We start from the raw sequence: 19,065 nt of genomic DNA on the forward strand, positions 1-19,065 counted from the left end.
AGTAAGATTGCACAGGGTTTTTCTAGGCAACTGCCCATCATGAAGGTAGATTTACTGATCTTGCAACTTTTGAGTGAACTTGGCTAACAAATGTGGCTTATATTTGGGCCACCTAAACTTACCTGTTTAATAAAAATTTTTATACTAAGCACATCTTTGCAGCTGTGGGTGTATGACTAATAAAAATAGAGGCCATCAACTGAAGTATTTTTAATAGTACATGTGGCTTGCCAAATCTAGATAACTTCAAGAGAAAAATAATTTTATGTGGTTTTATTTTTGTTTCTGAAGTTTGGATTGCACCTATAAGGTACAATTAGATATAGTCTCTTTAGTAACAGGTATTTTGAACAAAAATAACCTTAGGATATAGCATAGCTTATTTTCTTCTGTTTTGCTGAATTATATAACATATATATTATAAAAATAAGATTGCGCAAAATGTGCAAATAGAAAGAAAGGTAGAATTTCAAATGAGCTTGAGGTTAAAAGTGTTTCACCAAAACCATAGTTTTGAGATAAAATTGGCTGTTTTCACTGGTTGAATACTGTTGAGGAATACAGAACAGTGAGGATCCTGTGTTTGCTATGCTTTGCACATTTAGATGTAGTTTGCACATACCAGCTTAGGTCTAAGTGATTGAAGAATCCTCAATACCACACAAATGAATAAGCGATAGATGGTAAAAAATAATTGCAAATGAAACCTGTTGGTTTTTTTTTTCTGTTGTTGTTCTAAACCTTATTTAGCTGTTGTCTGTACATAAAGAGAAGGTATTTGTACAAAATCTCCCTTAAGTCCCAGAGTCTTCTCAGAAACGACTTTACATGTAAAAAATAATTTTTCTTTTACTATGTTTTTTCATGCTTAGAGAAGATCTACTTTGTCACGGAAAATAATACTTACTACATTTATTGCCACATTATGTTGAACTCATTATTTAAGATGGTATGAGATGCATTTCAATATCCAGATTTTTCATAAAATCTCCTCTGCCCAAATGTCAAAAAGCATTGAGATCGATATTTGACTGAAAATTTTAAAGTGAAGTATTCTAAAGTTCACTGAGAAGAGAGTGTTATACGAGAGTGACCACAGTGCCTCCTAAACCAGTCTTGCAAATATTTTATTCTATTCTAAATGAGGCTGCAAAAGGATTGTATGCATTTGCAAATTATTGTCTGTTGCCAACTGTGTGTCACTCTGGACAAGCCCAGAACATATGCAAAAGATCTTCAGTCAGTATCCATCGTCACTGGCACTTAGGATACTCATTAAACTGGAAGATATATTCTGTGTTTTGGAATAAAATTTCTTCTGTCTAAAATGTTGCTGTATATTCCTCTGTTGAGACACATATATAATTGCCTTTTATATCTTAATGGTTTTCTCCTTAATAATATATTTTCCAGTCAACCACTATGTACCTTCCTGTGAGTCTTATTAAAGAGCTGGGCTAGCTACCTGCCTGTAAATCCAAAAAAGCTATTTTATATAATTCACTGCAATGCTTGGTTGAAATGCCAGCCTGTACCAGAACACACCTTAGTCCAACAAGGTCCAGCTCCAAGTGAAGGTTTAGGTGGACTGTAGGTGTTGTCCCTCTCCTGCCCCTGGCAGCTACAGGAAGTGTCCATTGCAAGGAAAATACTTTTTTAATATAAAATGTCCCCATCATTTGCTCAAAATTGCTTTTCTCTAGTTGGTGGTATTTTGGTCCTCTGAAATGAGCTGAGGACTCTTTGTAGAAATTCCTCTAGCTTGAGATGTTACACAAGGCAAATAAATTACCTGAGGGACTTTAAATGTGGAACTATATTATTCTAGAAGTTGCCAATGAAAATACTGTATGTGTCACCTATCCCTCTGTGAAAAATATAAATTTAATAATAGGGACTACTTAACTTCTGTGTGCTTGAGGTTAAATTTTCAGTTAGTGTAAAATGTCTCAAGGCAGTGTATTTTGTAATTTATCCCAAAGAGTTTAAAGGGTATGGATGGGATATCTTTTGAGTTATTGATTTTTGCCTTTAAAAAACCCCCAAACTTACTGATTAAAACTACAAAATCCTGGTCAATATAGTAAAAGGAAAAATTAATCAGATTATGACAGTCTTCATTGTGAGATTATCCTCTGGAAAATAGTAGTTTACAAATAATTTATGGATTAATTAAAACAATGAGATTAGTTACTATCACAATAATTTGTGAAAGATAGACTTGATTGTTTGGATGAGTTGATGATTTCATGAAATGATTTCATGAAAGACACCCAACTAATATTGAGTACTCTTTTGATGAAGAATTGAGTCCCTTCTATGTCACTATCTCAAAATATAGTTGTTTCCAGTTTCCAAAATGTGGCTGTTCACCATGGACAGACCCATAAACCAAGTCAGCTGTTTGGCACATTTTCATCTATGTAAATCCTTATGTAAACTAATTACATGGCCACAGCTTATAAACTTTATAAGAAAGCAATAACCAGACTTATTTTTTTTATCAGTTTCAGATATTGAAACTTAACTGTAGATGCTGCAAAATAAATCACTAGGCTAGGGAGTCTATAAACTGTACTGTATTCCATAGACATATAAATGCCCAGTACTTTTTTTCCTGCATAAATACCAGCTTTAGTCCATGCATTTTTAGAGTTTGCAAGTAATACACACACTCCGTTCCCCCCTAAAGCCTAAATAAAACTACTCCACAGTAAAACCCTTGAAAATTGTAAGCATAAACTCCAGCTTTAGGGATGCAAATGAAATATTCATATGTACTAAACATCTTGTATCAGGAGGTGGTTCTCTTGCTGTTGTCATAAGTCAGCCCTTCGCTCCTTGTCTCTGCTTCAAATGCTTTTATCCCTGGGAGCACGAGGCTTGCTTTATCCGGCTTGCTTGTCAGCAGGGTTGATGCACTGCATTATAAAAAGCATTCTCCACAACTGCTGCTCACAGGCAGCCCTTTTAGCTCTACACACACAACCTGCAAGGTTCTCTATCAACGTAATCATTATTTATCCAAACTTTTCCCAATAAATTGAGCCTAACTAGTCTTTCCTTGGGGTAAATATGCAGAAGCCTCTCTTTTATTATTGCTCATGTAGAGAAAGCAGCATTCTCCTCAACAGTGGTAGGATCTGGATGAGGAATATGCCTTGCAGCTGTTGCATCATTTCTCCTGGAAGGCAAAGACTTGTACTCCAGTGCTTAACTGAGGATGAACTGGCAGAAAGGCAGCCAATAACTGTGCATTATTTACACCATAAGCATATTTTAGTTGCACAGTGTTACCCTTAAAGCTGCATCACCCTTAGCTGAGAGGTTTGTTGCATTTAACTGGTTTGGCCAAAGCTGCTTCATGTTCCACAAGCAGCTCTCAGAGACTCCATGGGATCAGTAGCTCTAATTTCTAGAGAGAAGAAAGGCAAGATTTACTGTGTGATAGAAATGGGCAGCTGAAGCATTGGAAAAGACACATGACATAAACTGGAGACTTCTGTATATTGTCTGTTCACTATAAGAGGCCCTGAAATGGATGGGTGTACACTAATGTAATTAACACAAATCAACAAATAAAGGAATTTAAATATCTTTGCACAATTAGTAGTAGTAGTACTTTTACTAGTAGTAGTGGTAGTAACATAAAATTATTATTATTATTATTATTATTATTATTATTATTATTGGCTTTTTTATGAGTGTGGCTTGTTTTGGTACCCCCACCTATGAATGCAATACAGCGAGAGTGGCATTTTTACCCTTGTAACCCATGGCAAAATTTCTCATGTAAAGGGTTGCGTGGGCACAAAAGCTTCTAATTTGTGACTAGATTGTATTTAACACCATGCTGAGAGACTTAATGAAAACAACAGTATTAATTAAAATAATAGCAAAATCCATTTTTTTGTTTAATTGCAATGGTGCATTTTAAAATCAGTTTCTGAATAAAATACAAAATTAGGGGTCACACTTGTATAATGATGGAATAGAAGTTGTGACATATCAATAAACTGTTTCACAGGACACTATTAACATTCCTCTCCTCTCACCTACAGCTTCAAAACAATCAAGTTAGGTTGTTATACTTTCAAAAACTGATTGATATAAACAGTTATCTGCTAAAATGTATACTCTATTCTAATAAGGTTCTCAAATATTGGCTTTGGTTCATTTTGATAATAATTTAAAGAACAATTTAGAATTTTCTAAATTTAAAGAAAATGAATCAGGCAACAAATTGAAATGTTGGTTGCTACTCTGCTATCAAGAATTAGAAAACTTCTGGGAGTTTTCCAATTATTAGGAAAGTATTTTACTTACCATTGCTACCTTAAATTAGACATCTGACATATAGATATACATATGTCTCCACTTTATTGCTGTGATCTTTGTAGGTTCCAAAAGGTAACTTATCCCAGCTGTTTTGTTATGCTGTGCAGGTAGTCTAGACATCTAGCTGTCAATGTCCAAAATAAGATTAAATTTATTCCATGTTATCACTGAGAGATATCCAAAATTTCTCCCACCATATCTTTGCTCTCTGTGAGGTCCATCACATAAGATTATTTCCCACTCACAAGGATCCTAAATATCCCTTAAAGGCTTTGATTTTTCTTCTTCTTCTTTTACTTCTGCTGAACAAAGTAACTTTGATAGCTTCTCTCATGACAATCCAAAGAGTTACAGAGGTCACTCTGTAACCTGTGGGGTCTTTTTTCCTGAGACCCCAGAAAAAACAACCACCCAGAAGTGCATACTTTTTTGGCATATAATTAGCACATAAGTAAGAATTTCTCAAAAATAATTGTTTGTTCATAATGATAATGGGAATGCTCTAAAAAAAAAAAAAAAAGTTGCATTGGAATGAAAAACAATCACTGAATTCTTTGCATATTTTATTTTTCTTTTTGATTTCCAACTCACACACATCTGGCATATTTTACATCTTTGCAATAAAACATGGTTACAATAGCTTAAGGAATTTATATATCCAAAATATTTCACCATGATCTCAAGATGAAATGAACTTGTCTTCCAGATGTTCAATAGTCTCCCAATTCTAAGCTACAAACTCAAGATATTGCTTACAGACAGGTGATGAATAACTTAATCATTAGGCCGATCCCCATGATTTCCAAACCTTATAAATACAAACAACAATGAAGAAGGAAATTCAGGGGTAAACTTACTAATACAAGGTGGATAACAAATAAGTAATCACATCAATAAATAATGATATGTTCCTGGTGCAAAGTGCCAATACAAAGAATCCATTATCTTTTTAAATAAATGACTGCAAGTGAGTGTAAATTCTGAGAAAATTACATTCCTGTTACATGCCTCATAGCCCTACCGACACAATATGTACATCTATGACAATACAGTCACCAAATATACAAAGAAGAAACATGAATTAAAGTGTATATACCCCTGGGTGTGTAATTTGATCAGTACAATGTGCAGAAAATTATTCTGATAGTTATCATTACAGTATTGTAAAAGATGAAGTGCCTTAGTCTCAGTGGCTTCAGGTGAGATTTTCAGAAGAACTGAAAAGTACAACCTCAGTCACCTTTGAAATGAAGCTAAGGCTGTCAAATAAACCAAGCTTCTCAGATTAAAAATAAGGGGAAAAAAAGACAGTGGAGGCTCTCTTGCCCATGATTTATATGCCAAATGTTAATAATCCAGAAGTATAGCACTTTGCCTGTATTGGGAATCATTAAGCATTACAAAGCATTAAACTGAACTTCCCTCTTTGCTCCCTTTCTGTCTAGTCTTTAAATTTAAAAGGGAGGAAATTAATTTCTATTGTATAAAGTATAAATATGGCAAATGATGGCTTTTTATCCAAATGCTTCGTGAGCAGAACTCCACTTAAAAGGGGTAAACTTTAGATTCAAAAAGTGAAAAATGTGTTGGTGAAAATGTCAGAATTACTGTTTGCTCCCAAATTCAACCCTTTAACACAAGCTGTACCCTTAGGCAGATCTCCAGTCTGATTTGTGTGAATGCACCTGTTCCTTCAAGACATCAGGTTTAAAGTACATGCAAGTTGTAACTCCACAATAAAATTAAGAAACAGTTTTGTTCTTTATACAAGGTTTTACTTTTACAAAAGTATCCCTTTAAAGTTAAGATGTGCATCTGATGTACAAAGTATCAAACATATTTTTTTTAATCTCAGCTTGAAAAGAGGCTGGAGATGGGATGCATGTTAGGTTCAAAGCCTAAACTCAAAGCCTAAACATTGAAATAACTGGACACAAGGTTCCCCAGAATTTTCAAAAGTCTCTTGTGGCGCATCCTACTACCTTTTCTCAATAAACAAAGATATATGAAATAATTACCAAAACATTTCCTAATTCATATAATTTACATGATACAAGCTTGCTTTTCAGCAGCTGGTGTTCAGTTGTGAAAAAACACACAAAGTAAAATGGTTGCTGACTACAATGTACAGCTATTGCTGGGTGTAATGGAATGTACAACGGAGGTCAATGCAGACATGGTTTTCCACCAGAGACTACACCTTTCTTTGCAGCACTTGTGCTCTCAGCTTTACCTGGGCTTTCAGTTCTTCACTGCGCTTCAGTATCTGTTCTGATGTTCATAATGCCACCGGTTAAAATCTATATTAAAAGCTACAATGCTGCCAGAAGCCATGCCAGTAATCAGAGTTCTGAAAAAGATATCAAAGATGCTGATGTTAATTCCCTTTTGCCTTCTCATACTGTGGTTTTTTGTAGACAGAAAAAAGCCAAAAGAACAAAGCACTTTTTGCAACACTGTCTGAAGGTCTTAAGCTTGGCTGAGAATCAGAAATGCATCTCAAACTTTTGCAATTGGTTTTAAGGAATTTAATAGGTGCTACTGCACTCTGATTCAATCTGACTATTCCTTTGTTCTTAAGTTAATTAAATTTTAGTAATATTTTGCTAACTGACTTATTAACTTCAATGAAGTAAGTCCTCACCTTAATGTTAAGTGCTTTCATTATGAGACTCAAGTATCAGAATAAGTGTTGAGTCAGACAAATTAACAGGAAAAAAACTGGAATAATTGTTCCTTACACATCCTGTTAACAACTCCATACCATATACTCACAGTTCACGGAGATGTATTCTTTCTGGATTTTTAGTATTTACATACAAATATGAATGACGAATTCACCTCTGATCATGAGACAGATCCATAGCTCTTATGCCAGCATCACAGCCAGGGTAAATATAGAGCTGCTTGAAGTCACAGGCCTGCCATACTTCCACTACACCATTGTCTCCTCCTGTCACCAGGTTCTGTCCATCACTGCTCAGGAGGATGGCCTTCAGGAGAAAAAGAAAAACCCCAAGCACACTGTTAGCTTTTATGGAAATTGATCAATATTTTAAAAATTGGATTGATTTAAAAGCATTTCTTATGTTCAACCCACTTTAAATTCGAAGCAAAATGCTTCCTCTCCTCTTTCTCCCTAGTCCAAAAATAAACCAACAAATTTTGTAAAATCAAATTTTAAAAACAATTGTGTGGTATTAAACATGATAGATAACAAAAAAAGATCCATGACTGAATCTGTCAATACTTGAGTTCAGCACATTTCTACATACCTGAATTTGTTCTACAATGCTCAGTGCTATCACTACCACCTAAAACAGATCAGCAATCTGCATTCCTGTTGCTGCTTCAAGTGCTAGTGGCAGAGCAGAGCCCTGAAGGCATGAATTCATGTCTTGGCTAATAAATGAAGAATGAGGACTTTTCAGAGCATTTTGTTTCCAAGACATATTTCCCACTGAAATTTAATTCCAAACAAAAATTCTGGGAATATTATGGGCTCATAAGCTATTCGTTCTTATTTATCCTGGAAAAGCTTAAGTGCATTTTCATATTTGGAGATGGTGATGAAAGGATATGTGTTTCAATGGCTTAACCAGGAGGCAGAAATTTTACATATATGATTTCCTCTAAACTACACGGCAAATAAATTAAATTTATTTTAATAAATAAAGGCCACACGCAACAAATGCTTGTTTGCATTTAGATTTACCCTGGTCGAATCATTGATCTCCATCTGAGCTAAGAGTTTGCCATTGATGCTGAAATTGCTGAACCGTCCTCGTTCGTAGTAGATGATGCAGTGACCTTCACTAGATACTGAAATTAAGCGAGGGTACAGGCAGTTTTCTGTTCCTTCCAGGGCTCTCAGCAAGTCTCCAGTAATTGTGTGTACTAGGCAAGGACCTTCTGTATACGAAAACATAATATATCATACATTTGGTGTTTATTTTGTCTGTGCACAAAAATGATGCATAATACACATTTATATCCCATTAGTGCTGCATAGATGTAAGAAGCTGCAATGTTTACTTAAAGAATTTAAAATGCACAACAGAAAAGGAAGTGCAAGAGCTAGCATGTTAAGAAAATTAATACAATATGCCCAGAAGTATATTATTTACTTGGATTGGTAGAAGTTTTCCTTGATCTATCTTCTAAAACAGTATTTTCTCTTCCCAAGCATTCAGAAGCTTCACTCTTAGTGATTTTGTCCAACAACATGAACTCTCTTTAGCCTGCCCATTCACATTAAACAGATGTGGCCCTATCAGTGACTAGTGGGAGCAACTCCCATAGGGCATGTAATCATATTACTGCATATTTCTCCTACAGACAATGGCAGTTCCTGTAGATCCTCTCCCTCAATGAACATGTGATATGCACAGATTTCAGTCCTGATTTGTTTCAGCAATGGAATCATGTGAAAGCCAACAGAGTCACAATGATACTTGGACTACAAGAGATTTTAGGAGATCACACTATAATTCCATTTGCTCCAGAGAGATTTTAATATGATATTTTAATGTCTTTTTATTACACTCACAAAAAAAAAAAAAAACAGATATGAAATCTACAGTGTACATTTTAAGATGCAAAACTAAGCTTATTTACATTTCAAGAACAATGAGAAAAGGGGTTTTTTTGAATGTGAGATCTGTATTCCTAAGAAAAAGAGTCTCTTCTCTGATAAATGTAATGAGTCACAGGAAATTCTAAATGTTTTCTTTTATGAATCACAGGATAATCCTGGACAGCACAATAATCTCTTCCTTATACAACTGGTTCATGACCCTGAAAATAAATTCATATTGGCAGAATCAGCCACCTCATGTTAAGTCCGTCTGACTTATTTGAAATTCACACAGCAGCTGGGTTTGCTCAGGTAGAATGAATCAGCATCAGCACATTTATCAGTGAACCCTCTGATAGTTTTATCTGTGTTTGCATAAAGTCATATGCAGAGGGACCCCAAGTTTGGCTGCATCCATGGGATACCACTGCAATGGAAATTATTTCTTTTCTCCAATAGTTGAGTTTCAGCTTTGGAAATACTTAAGTATCAGGATGTCACAAGAAGTGATGCCTTCACCTTTAGAATAATTACCTTGTTAGATTTTTCAAAAGGAAATACCTTCATAGCTGAATGATCATGGGCACAAAAAGGCACATCTGATTTAGGATGCCACTGTAAGGACATACAGACTGACCACTGTTTTTTGGGTTTATTGGGTAAGAACATGGAAGCATCAACCTGATTCACATGATTTTCCACAGAGGAGTCCTAAATGTGCTGTCCTCCTGCTTCAGTAGATTCTGAAGTGCTGCATGTGTCATCACAGTGCCACAGCCAGTTCCAGAGGAACAGCTGCCCACCAGGAAGCACAGGCTGAGCTCAGACTGGATGGCAGGGCAAAGCAACACTGACATGAGATGAAATCTAAGAAGCTGGAAAGGGACTGAAACAAACAGATCTGAAGAAAAAGCTTTTAAAAAGGCTTATCTTGGAAAATAGAAATTTTAAAAAAATATTTTATCTCTGTGTTTTTATATGGTCTAAAGTTTCAAAATGAAGAAGTTGAAAGACTACCAAAGAGAGGCTGGGCCTCCATTTATCTTGATCAATTATAAATATATTCTGAATTTGATTTAAAATTATTTTGTTCTCCATCAGCTTTTACCTCTAAAATTGTGTAAGCTACCAAAGCAGCAAATAGTTAATGAGTTAACTAAGTACAGATTCCATCTATATTAAGAGGAAATTTGCAAAGATAGTTGGAAAGGGTGGACTATTATGGCAGCCAGAGTGTATGAAGCTGCCTTAAAGGGTAAGAAATACCAGTGCTTCAAGAAAAAAAAAAAAAAAAAACAAAAACCACTTAGCTCCAGCATCACTGTACATTCTTTTCACAAATGTCTTGACTTTGCCTATGACTGTTATGCAGTATGCCATTACAAGAGTTAATGACCCATTAGGATTTCTTGTTAAAAATGGCTTTACTCAAAACTTTCACACTCAGCTTTAAAAATAAATGTTGAGCTCCAAGACAGTATAAAAAGCAATAATCCAGGAGCTCAGCTGTGAGCAAAAGCTGGCAGAGCAAGCATCACATCCTTCTTGCCCTCAGAAGCAGCAAACTTAAAAATGAGTACAAAGATATCCACAGAGATGACTAAAACAGGCATCACTAGAGACAGAGATAGCAAGTCATTGGATGTAGGAGTAGAGTGGAAATGAGATAGGAAGACATATAAGTAAAAAGGAAATGCGAGGGTGATGCCAAGAAAAGAAATAAGAAGGGGAAAGAGACAATGTAGCACAAAAGAAACTAAGAGAAAAGGGGTAGAGGGAAAGGCAAATGCAAAAGGAAAAGAGAAGGACATGCAGTTTGGCAAGTTAAGAAGCTGGATGAGAGAGAGCAGTGGGGGAAGAAAACTGGACATGGAATTAAGGATAAGTAGGAGCAGATGGGCAGAAGCAGAGAAATGGAATAAATCAAGGAGAAACAAAACAAGGAAGAATGAAGCAAACATTCATCGAGGCTGGTTCTTTATTTACATTGATTACCAGTCATAGAGGATATTGTTGCAGGCTTAGAAAAGTATTTTGAACACTTGTGTTATCAATTGTTGAGTGCTCTGGATTCCACAGACAAATAATAGCGAGAACCTTCAACTGATAATTATTTAGAAAACATCACAAAAAACCTGACTGGACAGAATGCTGCACAAAGTTCCAAAGCAAATTGATCCTGCTTCCCTGGAGAGTGAGGTCAGTCCTACAAACCATCTCTCAGTTAAGATCAAGGTGGAGAATTTTGAGCTCGCCCTCTCTGAAATACATGTCTCTAGCAACAGGTTTCTTCAAAATCGGTAGATGTCCTTAGAATTATTGTATACATTTTTTATAAAATACCGTTCCAGACCTGGGCAGAATAGCTGAATAAACTGATAGTTGGAAGGAATGATCAACTTCAATTTGTGTCTAAACTTGTAAGTGCAGATAGTAAATAACAATTTTCAGGGAAAACTGCTTCAGATTCTCCTGCAATTCTCCTACAATTACAACACATCTTAGGGATAATTAAAGTATATGTGGCTTGAGGGAAGTCTGAGAAATGCCACTAAAAAAGACTCTAAAAATGTTCAGACTTAAATCATAAAATCGTTTCTGACCTTTAGCACCACTGATAACAAGTCCCAGCTCTGCACAGACCGACACGCAGACAACTTCATGGTCATGACCAGTTAGAACAGCGCGAGGAGCTGGATAATCACCTGTTAAGAAAGAAAAAAAAAGTGAGAAAAAAAAAAGAAAAAGAAAACAAGAGAATGGCAAATCAGATGTCGTTTATCAACCAAAGAACTTTGCTGCAATTTGCTTGAAATCAATAAGCATGAGAGAGGTGTGGTGTGATTAAATACTTAGGATACCCAGCAAAATATATTCAGATATCATAAAGCTTCAAAACCACACCTTCCAATGCATTAATGAATGAATAAAAGAACACAAAGTGTGCTGCTATTGAAAGCAGATGTAATGTAAAGGTCTGATATGGAACATATATGTCTCCAGACTTAAGCTACAAACCTAAAGAATTTAGGATGTTTCTTTAATAATGATCCAAATTTGTTTCATGAAACTTGGGGTAGGAAAAGGAGAAGAATACTATACTAGAAAAATACTACTCCTGTACAGGTAGTATTGATTCAGAGGCATATGGAATTGTCACAAATTAAAATATGCCTAAAAATGGTTATTGGTATACATAATATCATATCATGTCATATAATATTATATCATATTATATAATATCATATTATATTACATTGTATCATATCACACATATATAATTTTTATTTATTGATATTATTGATATTATATATATTTTCAGGACTGAAATATATTTTATTTTAGTTTCATCAAGTGGGTATTTATAGACTGTTTACATGACAAATAGCATCATTTCTACTTTTTCTAATAATACAAGATGCTGACAACCTAATTGGTTAGTATTTGATATTGTTCTGCTAGGCTAAGAAAGCCAGTCGGCATCAAAAAAATTAGCAACTTGCTAGATAACACAGAGTTCACATCATTTTATTTGCACTGTGCAAATGAAATACAGAAGAAACAGAAAGATGCTTTGTGTAGCTCATCAAAGATAGCTATATTTTGATTTTTATAATTTTCTCATGAACACTACTTTGAGAACCCCATCTCCTTTCAAGGTTTTCTTTCCTCCAATGTATAACATTAAAAAAAAAAAAAAAAAAAAAAAAGGCAGGCGGGCAAGTATTTAAGTTCAAAATTTTCCACTTGTTAAATTTTTTTTCTTTTCCTTCTGTATGTCCTCCTGGAAAAAAGATGATTATGCTCAAAGGGCATCTTGGCTCAAGCTATGGTCCTAAAGGTGTCACCAGACTGCATCAGACTGGATGATTGAAATTACTAAATGGGTAAATTTTTTGAACCAAAAGAAGTAATGCAACTTTCAAAAGGACATTTTCCTCAGTGTTTCCTAGAAAAGTTCTATAATATCAAGGAACTGTAAGATTCCAGAATACACCAAATAAGCACATTTTATTGACTTCTTGATTTACAAAGGAAAATGTTCATAAGAAACAACTTCCCTGAAACATAGATCTGTGAGTCTTATTTTGTTCTGTTTTTCAGCAAATATAAATTAATAATGGAATATCAATATTAGGAGTAATAGTCAGTAGTAACAGCAGTAATTGAAAAGGTTTTGGTTTTTTTTACCCTTAGGACTCAAATAAAAAATTATTCATTGATACTTTCTACAGAAAAACTGTGGCATGAACCTCAGTCATATTACATTTTATTGCAAAGGAAAGAAGCTGTGAACTCCAGGAATCATTCAATATCTAGCAAAATATTCTGTCACAGTCACATCACTGCTGATAGATGCAGCCAGAGGTCAAAGGCTCTAAGGGAATTGCAGGTGAAAATATCCTACCTAAGAACTGAGATACCATCACTGTAAACTCCCTGTAATTTCCCCAAAGGGGCACCTTTGAACTGAATTACTAGAGGGCAGAAGGAAAAAAAAAATGTGTTGTGTTTCCAAACAAGTAAGTTTTTCTAGAAAGTCTAAAATAAAACACATCTTTTCTTCTTGCAGAAGAATATAATTCTTAATATTACTGTAAGGTTCTTTGGGATCAGATGTTTCTTCTGCATAAAAAGGAAAAAAGAAGAGGAAAAGAAAGACAAAAGATACGTTACTATTTCTCTCATATTGTCCTTTTCCAGGAATTATGCACAAATTTCTATGGGGACACATCTAGGAGTCCTCTGTATAAAGAAATATGAGAGTACATGGCAAATTTTAGCTTCCATTTCATCTCTCACTTTGACAAAAGCAAGTACAAGGCTATACCTGAGTACTTGCTGAAAAGAATTTACTTTGATATTTGCTTTACTGTTAGGAGTATTCAGGGATGCTCATCATAAAAAAAAAAAAAAAAAGAAAATACAATGGCTTTCATGGAGGTAAAAATGTAAGAGCCTTCTCAAATTTTTACTGTCAGAAAAAGCATCTTCAAGTTTGATTAAAAGATAAGATGACAACCAAGAAATATTAATATCTCAAGACAGAAAACAGTCAATAACAATGTCCACAACATAAGGGAAAAATGAATGTAAAAAAAAGACTGCTGACAGGAAAATATTAGTATAGTCAAAATATTCCCAGCTCTGGGAAGCAGAGCTTGTTTATCTGCAGAGGAATGTTGTATATAGCTACAAACAATTCACCCAGGTGAGTGGGCTTTCAGGCACTCACTCTAATCCAGAAGGTAAAATATAGTGGAGCTCAGGAGATTACAGATTTGTAGCATCTCTTCCTATCTCTTTCACTAAATTGCTTTAGGATCTTGGGCAAGTTGCTGAACCACCCTGCACTGCACAACTCCCATGGAGTATGCAGCATAGCATGGACACAGACATCTGTCGATAAAACACTGGAGATTATCTCAGGTGGATTAGTAGCTCTTTGACCTTTACACAGCAGCCTTAGAAGAGAGATGTCTTTGGCAACCAGAGCAGAGATGGTCCCAATAAAAATTACAAACTAGTTTACAAAGAGCTTCTGTCCTGGCAGACCAGTGCTAAGACACTGTATTTCAAAAATTAATACCTAAATTGTACAAACTTACAAGTACCATAATAACTCCTTAAATAGACAAAGCAGATGGTACAGGTACCCATGTGCTAGTGCAGGGCCTTCAGACAGCCACTCCGTCCTCTTGGTGCAGACCACACTGGTGACTATTTTTAAACTGCTGCCATTTCAAGGCTAAGCTAGGGCATATTAAAATGTAGAGGGATATAAAACAACACGTGAAAGTTCTGAGTTCAGAATAACTACTCTTTCAAGGCACAATCCTGCAGAATGCTTGGTGTTCACAACTTTAAGTTATTTCAAAATTATGTTCTAAAAGGAACACATAAAGATAGAGTTCATGACAGACACACACAAAAATGTATATTGACTTGACAAAGATATTTTATGGTAAAGTTTACCCTCCCTTTCAGCTATATACTGCATACACTCACTGGGACAGGATGAATTTTTAGCACCTGTGAAGATAAAGTTATAATGCTAAACAAACCCATCTTATGGCTGAGAGACACAGCGTGTTTCAATGGTCAGCACAGTTGCTGTTAGAAAAAGTGGGGTTAACTCCCACACCTCTTGTGACCATCCTATTGGAAGCTACAATAGGTAATGAGAAATGTCAAGTCCCAAGATCAATGAAATTTCAGGCTCTAGGGAAAACCCAGGAATAGCATTGATCCTTTTAAAGAACACCAGTCAGAGGGTGAATGTAATATATTGCATGGAAAGGCTCAAGAGGATAAGCGGCCAGGTCCAACATACTTACCTGACAAAAAATTCAATCAGCCTTTAGCACAAGCTGCCTACCCTTCCTTTTTTTCATGCAGGAGCCTGATTCCAATTAAAGTGTGCAAATTAATTTTTATCACTTCCAAATTAGTTTCTGAATTTGTGTCTGTTTTAGATGAAAGCATCTGTCCCTCACTTTTCTGCTATTCTATCATCCACTTTGGTATATCTGTTCAAAGATCCTGAGATAATTCTCATTTTCAAAGTCACTTGTTTGAAAGAGACATTCAATAAAGTAATCATAAATTATAAAAATAAAACATCTATAATGATACATGTTGAACTCCAGGGCATATAATGTATTTTCTTTGCTCCTTTTTGTGATGACTAACGCAGTTGCCATGTGAGAAGAAATTTGTATACAAATTAGCACTCAGCTTAAACAAATCCCAATATATCATAAGAGAAGAAAAATCAAAACAGAAATTGTCAAACTCCATCACAATAATTTTTCTATTCAGTCTCTGAGAACTGCAAAGATTTACATTTCCCATATAACTTCAAACAAATAAAATAAACAATGTCCTTCACATGTGCTGTGTCTTACTAAGAGAAAACAGATACCTTTCTTTCACTGTTCTCGCAACTGCAGCAGATTTATACAATGTGGTCATCAACTTAAAAAGGTGCAGATTCAGATTAGCTGTTTCAAATGGGCAGTTTTGGCTTACAAAATAGACATCTGATCCTGGAAAGAGGACTAAACTTTTCCAAAAGGTGGTACTTAAATAAGCAAAGATAAAGAAACAAAGGGAAGTTCAAACATACATAAATCCTGACTTCAACTGTCCTTCAGCCTACAGGAAATCATGCCACATCTCTCACTTTCCAGAAGAATTCCCAAACACCAGGCTCTAGTCTAGTCTTAACAGGACCTCCTACATCACCACTGTTGGAACTTATCAATGGCATGGCCAAGAAACCAATGTTGAACTAGAGAAAGCACAAGCTGGGGCAAGATCTGCCCTACATGTTGCTGTTGAAGGTGTGCAGCATGTTGCTCCTGATTTATCTCTATATCCACTCATCATGACATGTAACATGCATAAATATAAGCACAGAAAAGAATTTTGCTTTTTACCAAATCTGGAGGTTCTCAGGGGCCCGTCCTATGTTAACTTCTAGCCAATATTCAGTAGATACTTGTGGACATGGGAGTAAGTGCTTTAGTTCCCCCAGTCTCTAGAGGTCAAGAATGTAGTCTCCTATTTCCTGGTCAAACACTCTAACCAGAAGATTTCCTACAAGCTATCTCAGAAAGCTACTGTATGGAAAACATTGCATTTAAAAGCTGGTAAAACTTCGGTCTCCTCACAGTGACTTTAAGAGGTGTCAAGAAATTGTGCCAAGCACAAACTGAGCCAGAAACTAATTTTTGACAATTACTATAGAATAAAAATGATAACTTAATAAATGCATTGATTGGAAAAAATATTTTAAGATTATAAAATGAAGCTTACCATGCTCTCATAGGCAAGCTTTCAACTACTGAGCTAGATCAATTGCTTGCATCTTTTCTCAATTCTCCTCTTTAAACAAGAGCTGGTTCGGTATTTCCCACAGACCCAGCTGAGGTGACCCACTGAGCATACACCTGTACAGGTATTTCAGCAGAAGGTTCTACAGAAGTCTGACAGGTTAGCTTGTTGACATACATGTTGTTTAGTAAAGATTACATCTACCTCATGGATTCTGGACTACAAATTTTAACAGAATCTGTAAGAAATTTGATCTGACAATCTTTTGCCTGAGAGAATTTCACAATAAATGATTGTGATTTCTATGTTTTTGAATGCAATGGTATCTAAATTTTTCTATACAAATGTTCAACCACACAAATTGTTTAGGACTGGAGGTTTGCTTTTTCTCCCCTTAAAGATTTTCTGAAACTAAAGTTCCTTTTGGTAATTGGATGTATTGAAGCTGAAATTGATAATTAAATGTCTTTCAGCTTAAAAGATAATTATAAAGTCAAACATCTAACCCAGATAATTACTGTACCTCACATTTTTCTTTGAGTTCTTCACCTTCTTATATCCTGTGGTACAAAACACCTTATCTGTGTCTCCAGATGACAGCTCTTAAAAAACCAATACCCCTTTTTTTTTTCCCTCTGAAAATATCATCTACATCTTTCTGGAAATTCATTCTAAACATGTTATATAATTGGATTTGATCTACATTGATTACCTCACTTTCATTTTTCCTACAAGGTAAATCCTAACCTTCTAACAGCAACGATAGACAAGTAGATTAGGAAATGTTTCTTTATTACTTTGGTGGCTTTAATTATGTAAAACTTCAAACATATTTTCATGAGGATTGTTGAGAATGCTTCACTCTTGGAATTTAGTTTAAAGGGAATCTTAGTCATATGACAGCTATCATGGCTTGTGGTAGCAAGCAGAAACTACTAGTCATTACTTCAGCAGAAACAGTAATTGTAGAAGTTTTTAAAGGTCTTTTTTTAAAAGGTCCTTTTTTTTAGGTATCTATCCCCATTAATATATGTTAATGAAAAGTCAAAGTAGCTGTTAATGATATGTTTCCAACACATGTAGTTCTGGTTATAGTGCAGTACTAGTATGTAATTAGCATATCCATGGTAGCTTCAATCCAATGAGTAGAGATAGAAATAATAGAAATGCCATCATTCTTCCTCAGCATGAATCTTCAACATGAATATTAAAAAATCTTAACAATATATTTCAAAGCTACCACACTGGTCTTGGCAACTTAGTCTTCCTGAGTTGTGTTACCTGTGCCTGTAAGATTTCATTTGACTGGATGTGACTATCTGCAGCACAGTCTCTTAATAATTTTACCATAAAGCCACTTCTTCAGAAAAACAGTTCCTTATCCACATAGAGGTAGAGAAAGAGAGCAAGTCATACAAGTAATTTTTGTTTTAATTTATTTCCATCAATCAGGTCATATCCTTCCTTTCATAAAATTAAAGACCTCCAAGGCAGACAATTCCAAAGTTATACAGCTAAGATATTAAATCTGAGATACTAACAAGTACCACTTTTGTGCAGATATGTAAGCCATGACAGAATAATACCAGAACTAAAATAATTCTATCTGGAAAAGAATCGAAGCAGTTTATATGAGCCAGAAAGGAGATGCTAATTGCAAGGCTGTCTAAGCCCTCTGTAATCAAAGGAGGTAAAGGGAAAGTCTTACAATTTTTTTTCTTTAATGAGAGTAGAAAGTTCTTTTGATTTTTCTCTTAATATAGAAATTACTAATACTTTATATGAATCACACAGGTATTTAAAGAAGAAAAATAGCATCAACCTAAACAGACTGCTAAGACATGAAAATCCTTGTCAGACTGAATTTATCCATACTGGAGGATTACATGCAAAAAGGTCATGAAATATAGGCAAAAATTAGAGAAAATTGTTATTGGAACACAATTTTATTTTTTCCCCTTTATTTCCTCTGTTATAAAAGCAGATAAAATCAGGTGAGAAAGCAATGCTTGTATATGTCTCCCTTTTACTCTGCTTACAGACAAATGGAAAAAAAATCAATAAAAAGTTTCTTGCTGAAGAATTAACAAAATATTTACTTTGAAATAAATAAAACATTTTTCTACCAGCCATTCAGTTGAAGAAATACTTTCACTTAGATGTCTCTAACAGACAGTACTGCCTCCAGTCAGTATTTGAATCAGAGATCAAAACTGATAGTGACAGATTCTTCCATTTTTATCAAAAGACAAAACCCTTCTGCTGAAAATTATCATTAGAAATCAGAAACTTCTTTAAGTGAAATGGATTTA

General features: G+C 35.0%; 1 protein-coding gene across 1 annotated transcript in view; it reads right to left on the reverse strand.

Annotated features, from left to right (window-relative positions):
* Positions 1-4,493: 4,493 nt before the first annotated feature.
* NBEA (neurobeachin) overlaps positions 4,494-19,065 on the reverse strand; it is a 453,768-nt gene continuing 439,196 nt past the window's right edge. Inside the window, exons 54-57 of the mRNA XM_083884753.1 lie at positions 11,518-11,619; positions 8,054-8,250; positions 7,180-7,331; positions 4,494-6,688 (exon numbers count right to left, since the gene is read on the reverse strand). Of these exons, the coding sequence (XP_083740879.1) occupies positions 6,598-6,688; positions 7,180-7,331; positions 8,054-8,250; positions 11,518-11,619 (542 nt within the window). The 3' untranslated portion in view covers positions 4,494-6,597. The remainder of the gene's footprint in view (positions 6,689-7,179; positions 7,332-8,053; positions 8,251-11,517; positions 11,620-19,065) is intronic.

The sequence above is a fragment of the Zosterops lateralis genome, assembly GCF_965231275.1.
Source record: "Zosterops lateralis genome assembly, chromosome: 2".
NCBI lineage: Eukaryota > Metazoa > Chordata > Aves > Passeriformes > Zosteropidae > Zosterops > Zosterops lateralis.